Genomic DNA, 14,844 nt, shown 5'->3' on the forward strand with positions numbered 1-14,844 from the left:
AGTCCTAGCTACTCAGGATGCTGAGCCTGGGAGGTCGAGGCTGCAGTGAGCTGTGATCACACCACTCTACTCCAGCCTGGGTTTTTTAACACCTTAAGAACTAAACCAGGCATGGTGCATGTGCCTGTAATCTCAGCTCCTTAGGAGGCTGAGGTGGGAGGATTGCTTGAGCCCAGGGGTTTGAGGCCAGCCTGGGCAACACAGCAAGAGTCTGTCTCTTAAACAAAAAGAAAAAAAAAAGAGCCAGGTGTGGTGGCTCACGCCTGTAATCCCAGCACTTTGGGAGGCCAAGGCAGGCAGATCACTTGAGGTCAGGAGTTCAAAACCAGCCTTGCCAACATGGTGAAACCCCGTCTCTACTAAAAATGTAAAGATTAGCCAGCTGTGGTGGTGGGCGCCTGTATTCCCAGATACTCGGGAGGCTGAGGCAGGAGAATTGTTTGAACCCAGGAGGCGGAGGTTACAGTGAGTCAAGATCGCACCACTGTACTCCAGCCTGGGCGACAGCGTGAGACTCCGTCTCAAAAAAAAAAAAAAAAAAAAAAAAAAGAACCAAGACAAATTTTTTGTTTGTTTATTTTTGTTTTATTGTTTTTTTTTGTAAGACAGAGTCTCGGTCTGTCACCCAGGCTGGAGTACAGTGGCGCAATCTCGGCTCACTGCAGCCTCCGCTTCCTGGGTTCAAGAAATTCTCCTGCCTCCACCTCCCGATTAGCTGGGACTACAGGTGCACACCACCATGCCCAGCTAATTTTTGTATTTTTAGTAGAGACGGGTTTCACCATGTTGGCCAGGATGGTCTCGATCTCTTGATCTCGTGATCCACCCCCCTCAGCCTCCCAAAGTGCTGGGATTACAGGCGTGAGCCACCACGCATGGCCCATATTTTTATTTTCAAACAATCTGATATGGTAGTTTAACTGCAAACCCTGGGCTGTTGCAATACCAGAAGGTAGAGACCCTTAATTGGGGTGCCCAGTTCTAATTGTGTGGTTTTTTGGTTTTCGTTTTTTGTTTTTTTTGAGACAGAGTCTCGCTTTGTTGCCCAGGCTGGAGTGCAGTGGCATAGTCTTGTCTCACTGCAACCTTCACCTCCTGGGTTCAAGCGATTCTCCTGCCTCAGCCTCCCTAGTAGCTGGGATTACAGGTGCATGACACCATACCCGGCTAATTTTTGTATTTTTAGTAGGGACTGGGTTTCACCATGTTGGCCAGGCTGGTCTCGAACTCCTGACCTCAGGTGATCCACCCGCCTCAGCCTCCCAAAGTGCTGGGATTATAAACATGAGCCACCGTGGCCAGCCCTAATGTTCTTGAAGAATTTAGGTGAAGGGTATTTCAGCTGTAAGTTGAGGAGTTCAAAGACACTGAATAGGTAAGGCAGTATTATGTGACTAGTTAATTCCTACAGTGACCATCAAATGTGTCTTTGAAACAATATTCCTTGGCCAGGCATGCTGGCTCATGCCTGTAATTCCAGCACTTAAGGAGGCCAAGGCAGGCGGATCACCTGAGGTCAGGAGTTTGAGACTAGCCTGGCCAATGTGGTGAAACCCCATCTCTACTAAAAATACAAAAATTAGCTGGGCATGGTGGTCTGTGCCTGTAATCCTAGCTACTAAGAAGGCTGAGGCAGGAGAATCACTTGAGCCCAGGTGTCATAGGTTGTAGTGAGCTGAGATCGTGCAACTGCACTCCAGCCTGGGCAATGGGAGTGAAGGAAAAAAAAAAAGCTGTTGTATTTTGACCGGATGTACTATCTATTTCTTTAATAGTATGTGCTTTATGATAGTGTGTGCTTTGTAATAGTATGTACTTAACTCAGAGGATGTTCTTTTTATTCCAGATTCCCTAGCCATTTTGTCCATCCTACCTGCTCTTCTTATTCCCCATCATGTGCATTTCTTCACTTGCCAGATTCCCATTTAAATAAGACATGTATGAAGAACTATGAGAGCAAGAAGTACTCGGATCCCAGTCAGCCAGGCAATACAGTACTTCACCCAGGAACTAGACTAATACAAAAGCTACACACATCCACTTGCTGGCTGCGAGAGGTTCCTGGCAAACCTCAGCTGGAGCAAGCCCCAAAACATCCACAGGTGACGAGCCCTCAGGCCACAAAAGAAACTGGCACGAAGATTAAAGAAGGCGAACAATCTTATAGACAAAAAATCATGGATGAACTTAAATATTTTTACAATGGATTCTACTTACTTTGGATTGATGCCAAAGTTGCTGCCAGAATGGTTTGGAGGCTGTTGCATGGACAGGTCCTAACCAGACGAGAGAGACGAAGGGTAGGCAAGAATCATATTTGAGAAAGAAAATGTGAAATTAAAATGAACTATTTGGGAACTCAACTATTTAAATTCAATGTAAACTTCATCTTAAAAATCTCAGAGTAGGAATAATAACTGCTGGTGAGAACCAGTTTCTTGTCTGCAACTGACTTACTGTACAACTTTAGTCAGTATTCTGGAATTTGTTATATATTTTCCTGTAGAACGGTTTTTAAAAAAACTTTTATTTTAGGTTCAGGGGTACATGTGCACATTTGTAGAATGGTTATAATTATGTTTTTTTAATTTTTCCAAGAAGTTGAGAGGCTTCGTGTTTCAACTGTTGTTAATATATTAAGCAGATGCATTTTAAAACCCAATTTTGGCTGGGCACAATGGCTCACACCTGTAATTCCAGCACTTTGGGAGGCCAAACACAGTGAAACACTGGCCAACACAGTGAAACCCTTGTCTACTAAAAAAATTACAAAAATTAGCCGGGCATGGTGGCACGTGCCTGTAGTCCCAGCTACCCAGGAGGCTGAGGCAGGAGAATGGCTTGAACTTGGGAGGCGGAGGTTGCAGTGAGCCAAGATCGTGCCACTGCCCTCCAGCCTGGAGTGAGATGCCGCTGCAAAAACACAAACAAAAAAAAAAACAATTTTAAGTGATACAATGCTATTAAAGTATGGACCCTCTAACATAGATGAAGTCTAGGAGATGCCAATAATATTTTTATTGTCGTAGACTTCCTTTAAGATATCCCATAAAAATTGCTTCAGAGCTATGGTAAACAGGAAAACCCTGCCTTTTCGTTTTTATAAACAGCTGCAGAAAACCTGTCTTGGGTTTTTAACACTTTAAGAACCAAGCTGAGCATGGCGCATAGGCCTATAATCCCAGCTCCTTGGGAGGCTGAGGTGGGAGGATTGCTTGAACCCAGGAGTTTGAGGCCAGACAGGGCAACATAGCAAGACACTATCTCTTGAAAGAAAGAAAATGAACCAAGACAGGGCTTTTTTGGTTTTGTTTTTGATTTTTGTTTTTGGCATGCCCTAAAATAATGAATATTGCATATGCATTTAATTCTATAGCTGTTGAGAACTTGTGTTGATTTCTTCCGCCTGGTTCCATTTATGGTGTTCATAATTGTACCCTTCATGGAATTCTTATTACCAGTGTTTCTGAAACTCTTCCCAGAGATGTTGCCATCAACTTTTGAAAGTGAATCCAAAAAGGTATGTAGGATTTTTTAACTTTAATAAAATTTAATAAACTTTATTAGAGGAGTTTTTAGGTTTACAGAAAAATTGGGTAGAAAGTACTACTTCTCCCCACCCCACCCCATCACAATTTCTCCTATAATTAATATCTTGCGTTAGTGTGCTATATTTGTAATGATTAAAAAACCAATATTGATATGTTATTATTAAAGCTCATACTTTAGGGTTCACTCTTTATGTTGAAGCAGTTCTGTGGGCTTTGCAAATGCATAACTTCATGTATCCACCATCACAGTATCATACAGAATAGTTTCACTGCTCTAAAAATCCACGGTGGCTTATGTCTGTAATTCCAGCACTTTGGGAGGTTGAGGCAGGTGGATCATCTGAGCCCAGGAATTTGAGACCAACCTGGGCATCATAGTGAGACCCCATTTCTACAAAAAATGCAAAAATTAGTCGGGCATGGTAGCTCATGCTGTGGTCCCAGCTCCTTGGGAAGCTGAAGCAAGAGGATTGCTTGAGCCCAGGAGGTCGAGGCTGCAATGACCTATGATAGTGCCACTGCACTCCAGCCTGAGTGACAGAGGGAGACCCTGTCTCAAAAAAAAAAAAAAAAAATCTCCGTGCTCCACCTATTTGTCCCTCTCCCTTCTTCCCCTAACCCATGGCAGCCACTGATCTTTTTATTGTCTCTGTAGTTTTGCCTTTTCCAAAATGTCATGTACTTGGGATCATACAGTGTGTAGCCATTTTAGATTGGCTTCTTTCACCTAGCAATATGCATTTCAAGTTCTTTTCATGGCTCAATTCTTTTTATCACTGAATGATAATCCATTGTATGGCTGTACCACAGTTTGTTTATCCATTCTCCTATGAAAGGATACCTCGATTGCTTCCAGGTTTTGGCAATTATGAATAAAACTGCTATAAACACTTATGTACAGGTTTTTGTGTGGATGTAAGCTTTCAACTCATTGGGGTAAATACCTAGGAGAGTAATTGGTGGATCGTATGGTAAGACTATGTTTAGCTTTTAAGAAATTGCTAAAGTGTCTTCTGAAGTAGCTGTATTGTTCTATATTCTTACCAGCAAAGAATGAGAGTACCAGCATTTGATGTTGTCAGTGCTCTAGACATTAGCCACGAAATAGGTGTGTAGTGTGGTATCTCACTGTTTTGATTTGCAATCTCCTGATGTCATATGATGTTGAGTATCTTTCCTGTGCTTACTTACCATTTGTGTATCTTCTTTGGGGAGGTGTCTGTTTAGATCTTTGGTCGACTTTTTTTTCTTTTTTGAGAAGGAGTCTAGCTCTGTCACCCAGGTTGGAGTGCAGTGGTGCAATCTCAGATCACTGCAACCTCTGCTTCCCGGGTTCAAGTGATTCTCCTGCCTCAGCCTTTCGAGTAGCTGGAATTAAAGGCATCCACACCGTGCTCAGCCAATTTTTGTATTTTTAGTGGAGACAGGGTTTCACCATGTTGGCCAGGCTAGTCTTGATCTCCTGACCTCAGGTGATCCGCACACCTCAGCATCCCAAAGTGCTGGGGTTACAGGCGTGAGCCACTGCATCCGGCCCTTTGGTTGACTTTTTAATGGTTGTTTTTTTTTTTTTTTTTTTTCTGATTGTTATTTTGAGTTCTTTGTATATTTTGGGTAAAAGTCCTTTATCAGATATAATACGCAGATGTTTTCTTCTACTCTGTGGCTTATCTTTTCATTCCCTTAACCATGTATTTCACAGAGCAAGTGCTTTTAACATTAATGACATCCAGCTTATCAGTTTTTTTCTTTCATGAATCATGCTTTTGGTGTTGTAGCTAAAAACTTATTGCCAAACTGAAGGTCACCTACATTTTTCTCCTATTTTATTCTAGAAGTTTTACAGTTTTCTGTCTTACATTTATGTCTGTGATCCATTTTATTTATTTATTTATTATTTATTTATTTATTTTTTTGAGATGGAGCCTTGCTGTGTCGCCCAGGCTGGAATGCAATGGTGCGATCTCGGCTCCCTGCAACCTCCGCCTCCTGGGTTCAAGCAATTCTCCTTGCTCAGCCTCCTGAGTAGCTGGGATTACAGGCATGTGCCACTACACGCAGCTAATTTTTGTATTTTTAGTAGAGCCAGGATTTTCCCATGTTGGCCAGGCTGGTCTCGAACTTCTGACCTCAGGTGATCCGCCCACCTCGGCCTCCCAAAATGCTGGGATAAGAGACGTGAGCCACTGCTCCAGGCCGAGTTAATTTTTATGAAAACTGTAATGTCAGTATATAGATTCATTTCTCTCTTTTTTGTATGTGGATATCTAGCTTTTCTAGGACCATTTGTTGAAAAGATTTTCTCTTCTCCACCAAATTCTAACTTGATTTTAACTGTCAAAAGAATAAACAGAACAGACTGGATGCAGTGGCTCATCCCTGTAATCCTAGCATTTTGGGAGGCCGAGGTGGGAGGACTGTTTAAGCCCAGGAGTTCAAGACCAACCTGAGCAATATAGCGAGACCCCTGTCTCTAAAAAAACAATTTTTTAAAAATGTAAAACAAAGCCGGGCGCGGTGGCTCAAGCCTGTAATCCCAGCACTTTGGGAGGCTGAGACGGGCGGATCACAAGGTCAGGAGATCGAGACCATCCTGGCTAACACGGTGAAACCCCGTCTCTACTAAAAAATACAAAAAGCTAGCCGGGCGAGGTGGCGGGCGCCTGTAGTCCCAGCTACTCGGGAGGCTGAGAAAGGAGAATGGCGTAAACCCGGGAGGCGGAGCTTGCAGTGAGCTGAGATCCGGCCACTGCACTCCAGCCTGGGCGACAGAGCGAGACTCCGTCTCAAAAAAAAAAAAAAAAAAAAAAGTAAAACAAATCAGCCAGATGTGGTAGCATGCACCTGTATTCCCAGCTACTTGGGAGGCTGAGGCGGGAGGATTGCTTGCGCCCAGGAGGTTGAGACTGCAGTGAACTGAGATCATGCCACTGTACTGCACTCCAGCCTGGGCAAGAGTGAGATCCTGTTTAAAAATAAAAGAATAAAGAAAACAGAAATCCACTGTTACTGCGGTGACTAGTGGAACAGTAGGTATGATTTAGTCGGCACAACAGACCTGTTCAGCAGCCCCTGAGAAGAGGGAGCCTTCATTGAGTGTGGCAGTCACCGTGCAGGCGAGAAAACAGAGGCAGCTCCTTCCTTCTCCCCTTTCTGTGCCACTCTACTAGACAGCCTAGACAGCGTATGGTAAGAAGGTGTGAACAAAACATTATGAGAAGACAAAAAGTGCAACTTTTCCTTTTTTGAGACGAAGTCTCTCACTATCACCTGGGCTGGAGTGCAGTGGCACAATCTTGGCTCACCACAACCTCCGCCTCCCAGATTCAAGCAATTCTCCTGTCTCAGCCTCCTGAGTAGCTGAGATTACAGACGCCTGCCACCACGCCCAGCTAATTTTAAAGGCAACTTTTAAATCAGTAAGATTGGGAAATTTTTCACAGAAAAGGTAACTTTGGAACTGAGACTTAAAGAGTAAGTGGGATTTTACCAAAGGTATTCTGGATAAAAGGAATAGCATTTAACATGGCTCAGTGGCATGAGAGAGTATGATGTAATCAGAGACCGCTGGTTGGTTATTTGTGGTTGAAGTAGGCAGTTCCAGGGCATCAATGACAGGAAACAGACAAAGTGATGTGTTGGGGTCAGGTTGGAAGGCATCCACCAGCTTAAGAATTTAGGCTTTCCCTTTGACCATGGTGAATAATGGAAACGGAACGTTTGAAGCAGGGTAGCTGGGTGGATGACATGATTAGATCTGTGTTTTGGAAGAATAATTTTGCTACAGGAGGGGCTGCAGAGGGTAGAGCCAAGGAAGGGAAACCAGCTGGAATGCTAGCCCAAGAGAGAGATGACAGAGAATACATTATGAAATTAACAATAAGAATAAAGACTTGAAGGCTGGGCGTGGTGGCTCATGCCTGTAATCCCAGCACTTTGGGAGGTTGAGGTGTGTGGGTCACTTGAGGTCAGGAACTCGGTACGAGCCTGGCCAACATGGTGAAACCCCATCTCTACTAAAAATACAAAACATAGCCTGGCGTGGTGGCATGTGCCTGTAGTCTCAGCTACTTCGGAGGCTGAGGCAGAAGAATCACTTGAACCTGGGAAGCAGACGTTGCCAAGAGCCAAGATCGTGCCACTGCATTCCAACCTGGGTGACGGAGTGAGATTCTATCTTTAAAAAAAAAAAAAAAAAAAAAAAGTCTTGAAGACAAATTCGGGATACCTTCACAGGATAAAATCAAATTACAATATTTGACTGCCTGGCAATGGTTTAATTTGCTTACATTTAAAATAATCAGCATCTAGAATTAATGCCATAACATTCCAAGGAAAGTATTAGTGAATTCAGGAAGACGGGGGGAGTAGAGGAAGTGATTTATCTAAATGTTACCTCTTTCCTGAACACCACTCATTCCCTGAAACATACAAATATGTCTACATCATGGCCACCATCTCAGAAAATTCTTGTTTGCTTTGTTCCATGGAGAGAGGAGCTTTCTGTTTACATCAGATCACAGCACCATGTATTTCTCTTTCATAGCACTTACCCATTATGCTTCTACATTAATGTGAAGAATTACGGGATTATCATTAGTCACTAATGCTTGTCTCTCCCACTATACTAAAAGTTCCATGATGGCAGGAATTCTTACCTGTTATTGTTCATTTTATCTCCAGTACCTAATACATGGTAGATGTGCAATAAATAAATGGATGGATGGAAGGATATGGATGAATGAAATGGATGACTAAGTGGGTTTTGTTTGTTTGTTTGTTTGTTTTTGACAGAGTCTTTCACTGCTGCCCAGGCTGGAGTGCAGTAATGCAATCTCAGCTACTGCATCCTCCCCTGAGGTTTAAGCGATTCTCCTGCCTCAGCCTCCTGAGTAGCTGGAATTACAGGCATGTGCCACCACACCTGGCTAATTTTTGTATTTTTAGTAGAGACAGGGTTTCATCATGACAGGCCAGGCTGATCCCAAACTCCTGACCTCGGGTGATCCACCCGCCTCAGCCTCCCAAAGTGCTGGGATTACAGGTGTGAGCCACCTCACCCGGCCACTAAGTGGGTTCTGATCATGCTATTGTGTGATTTTGTTGTTGTTGTTGTTATGTCTTTTAAGATCTATCTAAAAATCAGTGATTCTTATGATTGGCTGATCATTAGAATCTCCTAGGCAACTTAAAAATATACAGATTCCTGTTCTTCTTTACCACTGAGTCCTGACTGTGGTTATTTTGAAAATGCTACCATAGTACATTTCTGATGATGAACAAGGATTGAGAAACACCAGCCAACAGTGTCCTATGAGTATCCATTTACTTTTCTTCTGTGTAGTGCTGTGTTCATGTCTGTTGGAGCACTTAACTCATTGTATTGTAATTACTTATGTCTGTTTTCTATTAAACTGTAAGCTACATTAGTGTAGAGTCCATTTCCTAGTTTTCTTTGTTTGTAAAGCAAAACCCAGGGCCACTCAAACAAAGAGTTGGCTCAACTGGCAGACTGAATAGTTTGCACCAGGTTAAGAGATTCTTGTCTGGGTGCCGTAACTCAAGCCTATAATCCCAGCACTTTGGGAGGCCAAGACGGGCGGATCACTTGAGGTCAGGAGTTCAAGACCAGCCTGGCCAACATGGCGAAAATCCCTACTCTACTGAAAATACAAAAATCAGCCCGGTGTGGTGGCGTGTGTCTGTAATCCCAGCTATTTGGGAGGCTGAGGCAGGAGAATTGCTTGAACCTGGGAGACAGAGGTTGTAGTGAGTCAAGATGGTACCTCTGCACTCCAGCCTGGGTGACAGAGCGAAACTCCATCTCAAAAAAAAAAAAAAAAAAACAAAGAAACAAAATTAGCCAGGTGTGGTGGCACGCACTTGTAATCCCAGCTATTCGGGAGGCTGAGGCAGGAGAATCACTTGAGCCCGGGAGGTGGAGGTAGCGGTGAGCCGAGATCGTGCCACTGCACCCCAGCCTGGGCAACAGAGTGGGACTTCATCTCAGAGAGAGAGAGAGAGAGAGAGAGAGAGAGAGAGAGAGATAGTAACTCATTCTAAATAATGATAAAGCCTCCCATTGGGGGAACATTTTGGATCTATCAAATGCTTATGATTATTGTATTAGTGAGAAACAAAAGTAAGGAGACAAGTTCCAAATAGAGGCTTCTTTTTACTTGCTTTGGTCTCACAAACCCATTCAGCTATGCCTGAGCATCATGTTATTACATGATGTAGGGATGAGCAATAACAAGGAGACAGTTGTTTTTCTCCCATCTTTATCTACCAATTTGCAATCATGAAGGATTGAGTAACTTTTATTCTTCTACCATTAAGGAAGAAAAACAGAAAAAGAAAATGGCTGTAAAGTTGGAACTAGCAAAATTTCTTCAAGAAACCATGACAGAAATGGCAAGGAGGAACAGAGCGAAGATGGGCGATGCCTCTACACAGCTGTCATCCTACGTGAAGCAGGTGTCCATCTTTTATGTAATGCTAAACAACTTCAGGGTTGGGAGTTATATGAAAAACACATGTAATCATGGATTTCCCAAACTGTTCACCATCTTTGGAATTGCAAATATCTAAATTATGAACATACAATATTGTAAACATTTAATATTATAAACATTGATAGTAGTTTGCAGAAAAGCCTGTCTTAAAGTAATCAGCATGTTGAAGACATTGATAACTTCTTGGAAAGAACGGTAGACTTAGAGTCAAACTTCTGAACTCCTGATTTTTCAGCTGATGTAGTTTGACTTCGGATGGATATCTTTTTTTTTTTTTTTTTTTTTTTGAGACGGAGTCTCGCTCTGTCGCCCAGGCTGGAGTGCAGTGGCCGGATCTCAGCTCACTGCAAGCTCTGCCTCCCGGGTTTACGCCATTCTCCTTTCTCAGCCTCCCGAGTAGCTGGGACTACAGGCGCCCGCCACCTCGCCTGGCTAGTTTTTTGTGTTTTTTAGTAGAGGCGGGGTTTCACCGTGTTAGCCAGGATGGTCTCGATCTCCTGACCTCGTGATCCGCCCGTCTCGGCCTCCCAAAGTGCTGGGATTACAGGCTTGAGCCACCGCGCCCGGCCCGGATGGATATCTTTTCTTTATACCACGAGACCCATTTCCAGATGTCAGAGAGAGTCCCATAAATGCTTTGGCGTCTCTTTCAAATAGCCTATTGGGAAAGTTAACTTAAGTAGGAAACACATTTTAATTGGCCTCTTTGTCCCACTGCATAGGTCCAGACAGGCCACAAGCCCAGCACAAAGGAGATAGTTCGCTTCTCCAAACTATTTGAGGACCAGCTGGCCCTGGAACACTTAGATCGCCCTCAGCTGGTTGCCCTTTGCAAACTGCTAGAAATGCAGACGTTTGGAACCAACAACCTGCTCCGCTTTCAGCTCCTGATGAAACTGAAGTCTATAAAAGCAGATGATGAAGTAAGAGCTTAACCATAGCTCTAGGGAATTAGCAAGGTTTTGGGAGATACCTTAGGGTGCCTGTGGGACGAACTGTGCAGTATTGTTTTTGTTTTTGAGACGAAGTCTTGCTCTGTCGCCCAGGCTGCAGTGGTGCAATCCTGGCTCATTGCAACCTCTGCCTTCCGGGTTCAAGTGATTCTCCCACCTCAGCCTCCCAAGTAGCTGGGATTACAGGCATGCACCACCACACCCGGCTAATTTTTCTATTTTTAGTAGACACAGGGCTTCACCATGTTGGCCAGGTTGGTCTCAAACTCCTGACCTCAGGTGATCTGCTTGCCTCAGCCTCCCAAAGTGCTAGGATGACAGGTGTGAGCCACCACGCCTGGATAGAAGTGCAGTATTTTCCATTGGGTCTGGTCATGTTGGGTTCTGACAAAATGAGTGGTTTAAACAACCATTACCATGACAACTTGAACCTTGATTACTCATTTGAGGAGTTGTCATCCCCTTACCCATTTATTGAGAAGGCCATCATAAGCAGTTAGTAATTTGGATGTCTTAGCTGGGACTCATCTAAAGCAGTTAGGACCTGCTGGGAAGGAAATAGCAGCTCAGTAGATTCCTGACAAAGCTCTGCTCCCACACTTGTGCTCTCATACCAGGAAGCTGGTGCCAAAGTCAATATTCTGCTGGGCGCGTTGGCCTGCCAAGAAGGGGTAGTTGGCTTGGTATGCAAAACATAATGCTGGGAGGAAAAGCAGAGCCTCAACACCTTGTAGAAGAAAGGCACCCTTGGACTATAACTACTAATTAGGCTTTTTGAAAAAATGGAAGGAATGTTTCTTGACTCAGAATCAGCTGCTTTATAAGCATTCCGCCTGGGGGAGCAGGTTTCCCGGAACTGAGAAAGCATGATCCCTTTGGCCCCATTTAGATTTCAGTTGTTGCTCTTAGAGCTTTGCAATAAACAACACTGGTCCCAGAAATACCATAGTTTTGGGTTACGCCAAGCAGAAACTGTGTTATTTACTGAGGGAGTTTTGTGGATCAGTGTGTCAGGGCCATTTCTGGGGGTGGTGGGGGGACAGCAGGGGAAAACACTACAGGGACATGCAACAAATGGTACATTGTGAGTTTTTCAAGTGAACTACTTTTTTCTAATGAACCATAAAGCTGCCACGGAAGAGAAAAGTAGGTATGTCACAACCAGACAAAATGCAGATCAAGAGGGGAAATAATTACTCTGATGACAGAATGTTGGGGAGAAGTTGTGTAAATATCCCTAATATTGCTAATACCTGTTGGCAGGATTCCTGTTATTTCAACTGCCACCTGCCTACATCGCCTTTGCTGCAGCAGCCAGTGCAAGGTACAAAGTGTCCAAGCCTCCGATTCTGTTTCCACTGACTTACTGGAATTTAGGGATTGCATAAAATTGGAATCAAAAGCTCCAGCTCCATCCCTTACATTTCTTTCAGATAATTGCCAAGGAAGGGGTGAGGGCATTGAGTGTATCAGAACTACAGTCTGCCTGTAGGGCCCGAGGGATGAGATCATTGGGTCTCACGGAGGAACAACTGCGACAACAGCTCACGGAGGCAAGTAGCAGCACCCCTCTGGGGTCCTCTTCCCTAGAAGTCTCTTCTACAATATGCAGACCTCCTTATGTGATTTCTCCTTTGCAAGTGAACCGTCTTACCTAATTTGCCTTATTTCATTGAGCACTGGGATGTTGAAGAACTAGGTTGATTTTTCACTTTGATTGGGATCTCATCAGTTTTCCATTGCTGCCTACGAAATGACCATGAACTTAGTGGCTTAAAACAACACCGGTATATTAGCTCACAGTTGGTAGGTCAGAAGTGCAGGCTGTCTTCCTTTGGAGGCTGTGGGAAACGACCTGCTTCCAAGTTCATTCAGTTTGTTGGCTGAACCTAGTTCCTTGCAGCTGTCGAACTGAGGGCTTTGTTTCCTGGCTGGCTGTGAGCCCAGGGCTACTCTCAGCATCTAGTGGCCACCTGTATTCCTTGCCTCTTGGCCTCCTTCATCTGCAAAGCCAACATCAGAGAACTTCTTATATGCCAGAGCTTCCTTGTGCTTGAAATCTCCAATTTCCCCTGCGTTTGACCTCTAGCCCCAGACTGAAGGTCTCATGTGATTGGTGAGGCCCATCCAAAGATTCTCCCTATCTTAAGGTCAACCGACTTGGGACCTCAGTTACACCTGTAGAATCCCTTCACACAGCACCTAGAATACTGTTGAATAACTAGGAAAGAGTGTGGGTGCTGTAGGGACAAGGTGTCTTGGAGCCACCTCAGAATTTTGACCTACTCCACGTAGTGTAAAGGGTCCTGGCAAAAATTTCAGTTCAAGGCCTGTTATCTGTGTGAATCTGTCTGGAGGTTCCCACTTTGCCTGGTGGCCCACCTGGGGCTGCTTTTCAGTTAGTGCCCCAAACCAACACACGCTGTGGTAACCCATGTTTAATATTTTTCCTCAGATAGCATATTTGTACTTTAAGAGCATCCATGCTTTAAAACAAAGGAGTAACTCCTATTACATTTCATTCCCATCATTGTAAAAAATGCCATGAAGAGTGCGCAGATAATCTTAGGATACCAGCCTTGGCTTGGAAACCGTGTTAGGTCACTTTTTCCTCTCATATGTGGGACCAGCTCTGGTTGGAAGACAGCACATTGTAGAGAAAGATCCTTAAAATCATGTATTTCTTGAACGTTGGCTATGACATGGTCACTGCACAAGCTTTGTGAATTTTTTTTATGGTACTTTTTGAATTTTATCTTTTGTGCATATATTACTGATCTTAAGAAGACAGGGTCTCACTCTGTCACCCAGGCTGGAGTGCAGTGGCATTAACACAGGCCACTGCAGCCTCAAACTCCTGGGCTCAAGCAATCCTCCCACCTCAGCCTCCCTAGCTGGAACCACGGGCATGTACCACTATACCCAAATAATTAGAAAATTTTTTTGTAGAGACAGAGTCGCCCTGTGTTGCTCAGCCTGTGATTTATTCTTTCACATTATCTACACTTTGTCCAGGAGAAGATACTTGACTGGGTTGACAGTTTAATTGAATTCTCCGAGAGTGATTCCACCATAGTGAAGGAGTTGGCAGGGTACCCCCTCAGTGCAGAAGCCAGGGCTGGGCTCCTGTCCGTGTTCTGCCGTTACTCATCACCTGAGCGGCTTGGCGGAAGGGGCGGGGGCGGTGGGAAGGTGTCGGCGAGCGAGGCGGTAGATCACCGCGGATCACTCCGGCTCTGGCGTTCTGTGATTCTCACGTGTTGTTCCCCTCCTGTTTTCCAGTGGCAGGACCTCCACCTGAAGGAGAACGTCCCTCCTTCCCTTTTGCTCCTGTCCCGCACCTTCTACCTGATAGATGTGAAGCCCAAGCCTATTGAGATACCACTCAGCGGGGAGGTGAGTACCTGGGCTCACACCCTCATCGTCCATCCAGCTGAGGCCTCTCCATAAACATTTGGTGTACTCCTGCAGTCAGAGCAGGCATTTCTTTTGGCCTTTTAGAATTTGGCCCAACTGGCTTTATGTTTTAAAAATTCCTGAAAAACCAACCAACCACAACAAAACAAAGGCCAGGCACCGTGGCTCACACCTGTAATCTCAGCACTTTGGGAGGCCGAGGTAGGTGGATCACCTGAGGTCAGGAGTTCAAAACCAGCCTGACCAACATGGTGAAACCCCTTCTCTACTAAACATACAAAAATTAGCGGGGCATGGTGGTGGGCGCCTGTAATCCCAGCTACTTGGGAGGCTGAGGCAGAATTGCTTGAACCTGGGAGGCGGAGGTTGCAGTGAGATGAGATCACGCCATTGCACTCCAGCCTGGGC

The 14,844-nt window shown here is 44.5% G+C and overlaps 1 protein-coding gene across 11 annotated transcripts in view; it reads left to right on the forward strand.

The window, feature by feature from the left end:
• Nucleotides 1-14,844, forward strand: part of LETM2 (leucine zipper and EF-hand containing transmembrane protein 2) — a 30,204-nt gene that overhangs the window by 7,203 nt on the left and 8,157 nt on the right. For 7 of the 11 annotated variants that reach the window (XM_005563077.5, XM_065518601.2, XM_065518600.2 and 4 more), the window contains exons 3-8: nt 1,847-2,300; nt 3,377-3,520; nt 9,891-10,028; nt 10,789-10,989; nt 12,453-12,572; nt 14,302-14,415. In XM_005563077.5, the coding sequence (XP_005563134.1) occupies nt 1,847-2,300; nt 3,377-3,520; nt 9,891-10,028; nt 10,789-10,989; nt 12,453-12,572; nt 14,302-14,415 (1,171 nt within the window). Of the gene's footprint in view, nt 1-1,846; nt 2,944-3,376; nt 3,521-9,890; nt 10,029-10,788; nt 10,990-12,452; nt 12,573-14,301; nt 14,416-14,844 lie in introns of those variants that run through there. The other 4 variants (XM_045399039.3, XM_065518603.2, XM_045399040.3 and 1 more) reach the window with 3 other exon arrangements.

This window comes from Macaca fascicularis, chromosome 8 (genome assembly GCF_037993035.2).
Source record: "Macaca fascicularis isolate 582-1 chromosome 8, T2T-MFA8v1.1".
Classification (NCBI taxonomy): domain Eukaryota; kingdom Metazoa; phylum Chordata; class Mammalia; order Primates; family Cercopithecidae; genus Macaca; species Macaca fascicularis.